General features: G+C 27.9%; 1 protein-coding gene across 3 annotated transcripts; it reads right to left on the bottom strand.

Annotated features, from left to right (window-relative positions):
* Positions 1-4,117: 4,117 nt before the first annotated feature.
* LOC111630874 (probable metabotropic glutamate receptor mgl-1) lies at positions 4,118-7,656 on the bottom strand. Of its 3 annotated transcripts, XM_023375036.1 has the most exons (4): positions 7,616-7,656; positions 7,074-7,145; positions 4,470-5,407; positions 4,120-4,404 (listed from the first exon to the last, which is right to left on the bottom strand). In XM_023375036.1, exons 3-4 carry the CDS (start codon positions 5,389-5,391, stop codon positions 4,238-4,240), a joined length of 1,089 nt encoding a protein of 362 aa, XP_023230804.1. In that variant the 5' UTR covers positions 5,392-5,407; positions 7,074-7,145; positions 7,616-7,656; the 3' UTR covers positions 4,120-4,237. The 3 variants fall into 3 exon arrangements, with proteins under 3 accessions (XP_023230805.1, XP_023230804.1, XP_023230803.1); XM_023375037.1 differs by lacking the exon at positions 7,616-7,656 and having other exon boundaries at positions 4,118-4,404; positions 4,470-5,403; positions 7,074-7,425; XM_023375035.1 differs by lacking the exon at positions 7,616-7,656 and having other exon boundaries at positions 7,074-7,419.
* Positions 7,657-10,480: the final 2,824 nt, after the last annotated feature.

Raw genomic sequence — 10,480 nt, 5'->3', positions numbered from 1 at the left:
TTTTTCATTTAATTCGGTTGTAATAAATTACTCGTTCCTATTAAAAAAAATTGCTTTAAAAAGGTCTCGTTAACACAACGAAGTTTATGATTATGCAATTATTTACAATTCGTGGGATTTTCAATTTATAATTCGAGAGGATTCTAACCTATATTATACAAGTTTATTCACAGCAATTAAAAACGATTTTAAATAATAGAAACTCCAAGTAATAGGCACAGAAATAAAGAAGGTTATTTTTGAAGCCAATTAACATATCTTTAACAAAAAGAAAGGTAAAAAAAAAAAAAACAAAACTTTCACTAAATTGAGTTTCCGTTTTTATGATATACGCTAATGAGTTTTCTTTTTACATAGTTCTTATGCTACTCGACTCTCAATTAACCATAAAAGTTTATTAGACAATAAGTTTTATTCCAATGTAACAAACAGTAAATGAGCAATTCATCATTTTACGAAAGCTCTAGTAATTTTCCGCTTCATCAATCTTGTCTTAGCGTAATTCAAGTTAATAGGGCTTTATTATTTCTATAAGTTAGAAAACATCAAGACTGCAGAGATTCTGAATATATTTTCAGGACCAAATATTTCCCAGAAAATTATCGCACGCTAGCATACAAAATAAAAGCAACAATATACGAACGGATAAGTAATTAGGCCTAATATTACGTAGTTTTTATGAATTCATTTGAATTTTCCAAATAATTAAATACGCTTACCGTATAATTTTGCCGTGAAAAGCGAGGTTGCGACCGAAGTTTTCATCTTTAAAAACGTGAACGTCGAACGTCGAGCGCCACTATCTTGTAAGCGGCGCTCGACGTTCACGTTTTACAGATGAAAACTTCGGCCGCAACTTCTCTAAAAACTAAACTGATTGGAGAATTTTCCCAATTAATGTCTATAGGTTAAGTCGAGACACTACATTTTATTGTAATGTTTTTTATGACACTAGATATTTTGCACTCCTGCCAGATTGGCACAGAATTACTGTTTATTTCTAATATTTAACATTAAACTTTAAATATGGACTAGTTTAATTGAAATTATTAAATCTAATTAGTAGAAATGGGCAAGTATAGCTTTTCTCGAATTCGAGTATTAAAAACCACATCTTGCAATATTCGAATAAATAGAATACTCAGTGAACTTAATTTAGTTAAATAATAAATATTAAATATAATTATTAACTTGTAAATTTATTTACAAGCTAATTATTTCTATATATTATTAATAAATTGATAAATTAAAAGAATAAATTTAATCAGTTGTTTCTTTTTACTAAGAAATGAAACCAAACTTTTCATTTTGACTTTTACGATACCCCCTTTTAGTTAATTACGATAGATTAATCAATAAACAATAAGATATTGTTCTCATTATCACCCACAACAGACTTTTATTTACAAAAAGAAGCATTCGAACAAGTTCAGCATCTATTCCTCTTCTTTTCTTGTGGAAAATTAAACCAGAGGTACTGAAAACAAAATTGCCATATTGGGATTTTTCGAGTCAACTGAGAAAAATAGAGAAGAGGTATTAATGAAGAAATTTTCTGAAGAATTTTATATTTTGGAAGAGGAAATTGGAAAAATAATTTTCAATGTAACGATAATTTGTTATTAAAAAAGTTGTTTTTAAAAACTTTTAAAATACATCCTATGTATTATTAGCTTGCCTAAGTGGAAAAAATTCCAATTAAGCTTGTTAAAATAACTATAGTTCTATCAGGATGCTACTATATGATTTTATAACAATATCCAGGTATAACTAAAGATAAAGTTAGTACGATCACATTGTCTTTAAAATCTCAAATATTTTTTTAATTCTTCTTATTTATTAGGTATATTTGCTTTTTTATAAAATAAAAATTTTAAACCATAACGGTATTATTAAAGTGTTTGGATATGGTTACCCTTATATTTCAATTTGAATTCAATATTTTCCTTTAATGTTCGTTTTTCTGCTTCACTTACTTATAGAGAGTTGAAGTGAAAAAATGATTATTTTTAACGCACGAAAAACAATAGAAATAATAGAAAATAAATTTCTAAAGTTATCATTATTAGACATCTGGCAATTACTATATAATTTTTTATTATAATTGTACAGTACAATTGCATTCATTTTAACCATTCGTTATTTTTATAAAAACTTGAATATATTATTAATCATAATTTATACAAATATTACAATCAATTAAAAATTTTTTATCGTAAAAATTAAAGTGCGTGTAACTTTTAGAAAATAAATAATTATAAAACATTCATCATAAACAAGGTTAGAAAAATACTTTGAAAATCAAATTTATAAATATTAGTGTTATTAACTCATATAGGTTTCTCCAGAACTTACAAAAGGTAAAATTCATCAATGAAATGTCTAAAAATATTAACATAAGCCAATATATAAATATAGGAAGAGTGAAGCCTTTATACTGTATATAATCAATATATAAAGTCGAATTTGGAAATGTCCATTTTGTAAAATATGGCGATAATTACGTAAATGTTTGCCTATTATATTTTCTAATAAAGACATACACTGATTGAATGAACGAAACAAATGTCAATCAATTTGTCTTTTTCCGACAAAGATACCAGAATCTTCGCCTTACTCGAAGATTACTTAATAAAATAATTCTAATTGTTTATAGGTTAAATTCCTTACCTTGAGTATTTATCAGCACGCAATACAACTTTTGGGACATAATCTTAAGGTTGGCCTTTACTTCTCGAAAAGTCCATCGTTCATCATGAATATTGAAGCTCCTTGATACCTTTTCCTTTCATCTTCGGAAGAAACTTACTCCCCATAGCATAAAAACAAATTTCTGATAAAAGTTTAGTGTGTGATGAAAGTTACTTCTTATGATTAAAAGTATAAGAATAATTTCTTCATTTACTCTTCTAGGAAAATTATCACACAACTTTATCCTATGATATGCATTTCGAGTGTTTTAGCACTTCCCTTCAGTCATCCATATTAAACACAAACACTTAATATTCACTGACATTAATAAAGTCTGTCGTACATATCTTTTATAACTTAACAAAATTTATTATCAGCAAACCATAATAAAATACAGTATTACATATTCATTAGTACTCTTCTTGTACACAGAAATATGCAAATTACAAATGCAAGTGTATGAGATTTACTTTGAAAACCTAACGTAAATGATGACAAACAGTTAAATTTATAATAATTAAAAATAACAAGTGATTTCTTTATAATTAACCGTTGATTAAATCGCGGTTTATCAAATCAATTTATTATTATTAATTATTAAAATAATCTGTATTTTAGTTATAAATAAACGTAAACGAACTAGTTTTCGTAATAAAAAAATTAAATATATAATTACTGTATATTATTAAAATAAAAAATTCATCTTTACCTAACAATAAAATAAAAACAATAAAATTTAATTCGATTTGATTGTACAAGGTTGTTTCGTGCATTTTATTTTATCGTATGACTGATATAACGAAATCTACGTCTGTAGCATTTAAAAAATTGCTTTACCTTTATCCCGAAGCGTTTTCGATTCTCATAATTACAGTAATTGCCACCCTGTTATTTGCATTTGTAATGTGTTGGACGAAAATTCGTCGAAAACACGAAGAATACGATTCTGTTCGATTTCCTCTGGTGGAAGAAGCTACACAAATGGAAGATGCTTTAAGTGTGGAAGAAGACGAAGAACTACAATTAAGAAACGATGAAGTAGTAAATGTAGTCGATACTGATGACGAATTATTGAATTTTCAGGCATCTAATATGATTTTTGATAGTGGATACAATTTAGATGATTCTAGGGTTCATTCTGACGAATTGCTGGCAGAACAAACTGATTTTGATTGCCAGTTTTTATCTCCGACCAGTATAAGGCTCAAACGTTCTGAAAATCAAGTAAATATACCGCCTCTCAACGAATTACTGAATTTAATTTTTGAAAGACAAGAAATTGGTGATCATTAATTAGAAATTAAATTCGGTATTGTAAATAAACTGTTACTTTTTTATTTTTGATAACATTTATCCATGGGGAAAAAAAAACATAGAACTGATGATCATTCATTTTATAATATTCACATCTTTGCTTGTTTACATATACATAAATTCAATCTATACACAAAATAAATAACTTAAAATTTTTAATTATCTAAAAAGAAACTGATTACAATAAAACACAAATTGTTTGATGCATTAATTTATAAATATAGAAGTTAAATTATATCCATTCGTCTTCTATATATACTGGTGTTCGACAAAACCTCACATTAGGATTGGAATTAGAATACCTCTCGGTGAATGTACGATGATATAAAGGATATCTTCTATCCGCATCTGGCCTATATAATTCGTTCTTCCACGATGTATAAGTTGGCGGATTTCTTACTAAATAAGTTTTAATTATTAATTTTAGAGTTAAATCTTTAAAAATTTGAATTATTATTGCTTACCTGCGGGTGATTTAAGAACAGATTTTATTTTTCTTGGAGGCATTAAAGAAAGAGACGAAGAAGGAGGAGGATAAAATGGAATTAGGGACGGCATGTAAGATGACTGATTTAAGGATGATCTTTCTATATGATCCATGGATGCTAGTTGACGCCCTTTAGGTAGAAACATTACGAAAAACATAATTGTAGCATTACACACTACTCCGTAACCCATGGTTACATAAAAATAACGAGAATTCGTCAAAATTGAAACCAAAATCCAAGTTATCCATAAAATGATGCCAACACCGATAGCTCCTCCGATATATTTCGCTTCTTTATAGTTTTCTTTATATCCTCGAATTTTTACTGATAGAATAGTAACACTCAATATCAAAAACATAATATATAAAAGTGATAGTAGCATTTGCCATGGTTTAGTCTTGCATTGTTTTTTACCATCTTCATCGTTTATTATATCTGGTGGACTCTGAACTAACCATTGAATTTCAATGACTAACTGTACAGCTACAGCGAAGAAGAGTAGAAGGGCTTGATAGATGATGGGTAATATATAAGAATCATGTAAACTCATTAAAAATAAAGATTTTACTAAAAGAGATGAAAAGATAAGAGCATACGATACTCCCGAACCGAGTCGTATTAAAAGACACGATATCCAATCTGGAGTAACAACGAACGTTACGCCCGTTAGAGAGGCTAGAAAGAGACCCATAAGCAGCATCTGGCCCAAAAACATATTTCGACTTTTGGCTCCCGAATTACATATTTTACACAAAACGAAAAACTGAAAACAAATAATAGTTGCCATGTTGAGTACAGACAAAGCAAGAAGAGGTAGAGCCCATATATCATCCCTGAATGGAGATGTCTGGTTGCATGGAGTAGAATTTGCTGGAGGAAGCCTGTCGACATACGACATTGTAAAATGAAACTAACTGAAAAATAAAGACTAAGAATTAAATTAAAGTAATAATACTAACAAAAATTATTATATATTAATTAATATTTTTTTCGAGAGAAATTTTACTGAACAAACAACTTTTGCATAATGAATTTTTGCGTTATTCACTTCTTAAGAGGTTTTTTAGAATGTTATGTTTTATTAATTTCAATATATAAAAGCTCATAGTGTCGATTTTTATTAAAAAGTAGACTACACAAATTAAATTTTATGATAATCGAGAGATTTAGTCTATTTAATTTCGAACAATTCAGGTCTCTCTATTGTCATTTTCGATTTTGGATCGATAACATTTGTAACATATGAGCTCAAATTTTGCATAAATTTCAATCATGTTCGAATGAAATTTTCTTTTATATGTATATACGAGATGAGAATCAGATAATGAGAATGTGAATGAAAATAATAAAGATTTAATCAGTCTCTTTGGGATATGAGTAAGATCAACAACGAAGAAAATAGTAGTCATGTGTCTCATTTAATTAAGCCTACGCTATTATATTGTTAACCCGGTTAGATTAAGTCAGCATAATACCCAAAATTAACTATAATATGATTGATTCCTATAGTAAGATTTGATATATATGTATTTATAATTGTAAAAATTAAAAAGATATATTTAAGTATCGTACAGAAATAAATAGATAGTTGATATACCCACAATTATTCCATTTTTAATTTTTAAGAAAATTTAATAGGTTCTTATTACAATATGTAAACTTTTAAACTATAAAAGTATACTGTATAAACCTGTATATATATTAAAATAAATTTGGTTAATTTTATAAGAGTTACTGTAACAATATTAGTCAATAATTAATCTTTAGAAAGGGTACGTTATATATATATAATTCCTTAATTGTTTCTATAGCAGAATTTTTATCTCTTTATGCTATCACTTTCCTTAATTGTTAAGGGAAGGCTGAATCACTGACCCATATCAAACTTCTGCACTTTTTATTTTCTGTCGGGTACAATCAGCCAACTATGCAACAATTGTCACAAACGTTCGGTTTGTTAACAACCTTACTTCCCACTCCAGATTATTTCAGGAGGAATGGGAAACATTCGCTTCCTGTTCCTTCGTTCCTGCTTATAATGAATAACTTTTACACCAATCGAAAACGGAATTGATAATGTAAAGGTAGCTTCTGACTTTGTATACAGATTAATATAAATGAAAAGTATTTTTTAAGCTTATTAAGTAATTTAGCTTATTTAGTAATTTTGATAAACCGCTGAATTGCAGTATATTAAAGTGTAATTCGTTGTGCAATAAAAATGACGAATGTTAATTTCACAACGATATTTTTGGAAATATTTATAAAAATCTTTGCGAAAATGATTCGTATTTTTATGTAAAATTTAATTAATTTTTACTTATATAACATTTATTTCTGCAGGAAAAAAAATCTTTACGAGGAAAAATTTGATTTCCAACTTGAAAATATTAAAAATCTTGTATAAGGTACAAATTAACAATTTACAGTAATATATAAACTAAAAATACTATCGTTTAATATTAAAAAAAAATGAATAAAATTATGTAAAATATTGCATGTAAACTCTATAGAAATCTACATTAATGAATAACTTTTAAAAATGCACAAAGAAATGTTAATAAATTGTATCGTACTCACATTTACATCCTTCAAGAATGCATGGTGTCAATATGAATATTATAAAGTCCTCGATCACCTAAGCGTATCCAACTATATAAAGAAGCCGTAAACAAATTTCACATAATATTTATAACTCGTAAAAAGAAACGAGAAATGTAAATCACTTGTTTATATTTTACATATTTATATCCAAATCACAATATCCGAATTAAAAAGAGCCGATTTAGTGTCCGATAATAACACATTGCTATCAAGGACAAACATCTGCCTTTTAGTAATTTTCATTAATAGTCTAAGGAGAAAAATTTTCCCCTTTCTGTGTCGCGAATTGTGAGTGGAGGAAAATATGACGTAAGAAATTGTCATCTATAAATAATAATAATACGTGGAACAATAGTATTGTGAAAGTTAGTATGAAAACTTATTAGATATTATCAAATAAATAATTGTTTAAATTTTTTTTTTATGATCGATTTTCTTTTAAGCTTTATATAATTATTTAATTTAATTATATATTTACAATTTTTTTTAATTGTTAAATTATTAAAATGGTTAAATACCTGTTAATCGGGAACATTATTACTAGATAAATCTGAAGGAATAAAATATTTTTTTTACTTAATGTCTGAATTTATATTACAAATTTTGCTTACTATAAATTTTACTTATCATAAATATATCAAAGTATTTTCTTATTATTAGAAAATGAGGTTGAAAATATATTACACAATAAAGTGCTTACTTGTTAAAAATGTTTTACCTTTAATATACTTCAATTAGCATTCGTTAACCTAATTTATGAATTTTCATTGTTCTTGATTTTGAAACTTTTTTATTTTTCTCCAGTCATTACTGTGGAAAAAACAAGGTTATAATATTCTTACTGACCTTGTACGAAATTAAAGATAATTTCTAGATTTATACAGAATCCTCTTCAAAATTAAAAAATATATATTATTTTATATTATTAAATAAAATATTTGAATCAAATTTCGAATATTCATTTATAAATATTTGAAAATTTTTTATTTATATCTATTGACTGGATATAAAGATATCAAATTTCTATATTTTTCAATTTATTTTTAAAATTTTTCCATTTGAAGCATAATAACTTCTGTGTTTTTTGTCGAAAATTTCTGAAATTTTGCAAGGAAGTTTGGTGGTTAAAGGTCGAGAGGGTGAGGAGATAAGCAACTTATTACTGAATTTTTTTCTCAAATAAGTATGTGGTTTTTGGAGGATAAAAGTGAAAAAAATTCATTTGAATAGAATAGAATTAAGATGCGTGACACAATATTTAAGATATTTTCTCCGTTTTAAAAGGAAATAAAAGAATTATCTTAAAAGTTTAAAGAGAAACCCTCTTGTTGAACATAAAAATTTGAATTTTTTTACAAGTTTTCATAATTAAGTTAATTTGTCTATAAAACTTTGAATATAAACCANAAAATTAAGGGTCCATATTTGCATAACAGAAAGTCTATTTAATCTTTCTCACTACGTTTTATCTTTTGGCCTTTCTCTCCTTTCCTCGAATTTGGGACTATAATTCTTCGAGTCTCAACTTTAGATTTATTTAGTATTCCTTCCTCATTCACACATTTCCAAGTATTTGAAAATATTTCCTTTCGACTCAAAAGTAAAATACATATAAAGATTTACGGCTTTGTGAAACTTCTTTTTTGAGTTTATGCCGTTTAAATAAATAAATTTAATTTAATTTAAAATTTGTCGGTTTTGTTTACACGTTTATTGGGCCGCATGCGGCCCGCGGGCCGCGGGTTGGACACCCCTGATTTAGTGCATGCCCAAATGCCCAACATAGCATTCATTGGCAAAAGATCTACAGTGACTGTCTTATTAGTTTTTGAAATATTTAGCTAGGGAGAGATTTTTGTTCCCATCTTGCGTGTGTGTGTGTGCAGTGTTTTATGTTTATTCACAATCTTCCCTACTTTTTTGTAATTTAAAGCAATTCTTTGTAACAATATTTTTCTATATTATTTATTTATCAAAATGGTTTATAACGGAAAGTATATTTTAAATGCTGGTTTCAACATATGCGACGTCGACGTTACGTTATACGTTACGCTTCGATCTACTTATCATTTGTCAACAATAGAGTAGAATAGATAAGCAAGGATTTATGGTGTAATATCTTCAACTGTATTTCGAATTCGAGTTTTTTTTATTCATGAATGAATGATAGTAAATATGACAATAACGTATCAATCTGTATTAAAATATTATGTAAGAAAGTCATACTTACGTGGATTCACATAGGATAGAACGGCTCTAAAATGAATTCATAAAATTCGAGTCGAATGTTTGGTAATGAATCAATGTTTATACGTTTATTTTTATAATTTTTAAGTGAATCAACTTGAAAATTATAAAAATAATTAGGTAATTTATAACTACTGTATATTAGACTTATTTTATGTGACGATTGAGTACTAATGCTTAATTTAGCCATATCAAGTTTAAATTACCTGTAATTTTACCCCCGTTTAAACTGAAAACTTGAAAAAAAGTAGAAACTAGAGGTTTAATAGCGAGGTTGCGGCCGAAGTTTTTAACGCAAAAACGTGAACGTCGGACGTTCAGCGCCGCCTTCTTGTAAGCCTAGAAGTTTGACGATGGCGCTTGGAACGTCGATCATGATTCCACTGACGTTCCAAACGTCATTGTCAAACTTCTAGACTTACAAGAAGGCGGCGCTGAACGTCCGACGTTGACGTTTTTGCGTTGAAAACTTCAGCCGCAACCTCGCTAATAAATACATATTGAATCTCCTTAATCCGGCAATACGTGATCCAGCAACACGTAAGGTCCGACAAGTTTTGAATTTACTGTCACTAGTTTGGGTATTTATTTGGTTCAAAGAAAATTAATTCAGGAAAAGTCAAAGTATCAGAAATAAGCTACATTTCGACGAGTAATTATTTATTGTGACATCGTCATAATACCGGGCTGCAATTTTTAATTATGCTTTCATCTATCTCACTCTGTTCTCGAGATTAAGGAAGGACAGACAGTGGGAATTTATTGATCTACAGTTTTTCAAATTGCAACTCAACAATGGTTAAGAAAATCAACTTTACTGCATGTCCTTTGCCCCCGAGGTACGCATACTGATGACCCTGCGTACCTTGAAGGAACTGCTGATCCTGGAGAAAAATGTAATTTACTCTATATAAAAAAATCTAGCAACGAATTGCATAACTTGCAAACAAATTTAAAATTGTACGTGGTGCCATCTGTTATGAAATTTTACTGAAACTAACTTTTATATTATTAATTATCACACAATAGCAAAACGCTTAATGTTCAGGTAGAAACGAATTTTATAAAAAGTTGTAAATTCTAACAACGAGTAAATTCGTTATTACGTCCACTCTACTCGAGATATTACATATCAC

The sequence above is a fragment of the Centruroides sculpturatus genome, unplaced genomic scaffold, assembly GCF_000671375.1.
Source record: "Centruroides sculpturatus isolate CEXI.00-Female unplaced genomic scaffold, Cexi_2.0 scaffold6, whole genome shotgun sequence".
NCBI lineage: Eukaryota > Metazoa > Arthropoda > Arachnida > Scorpiones > Buthidae > Centruroides > Centruroides sculpturatus.
This window is presented reverse-complemented; position numbering and strand designations above follow the sequence as displayed.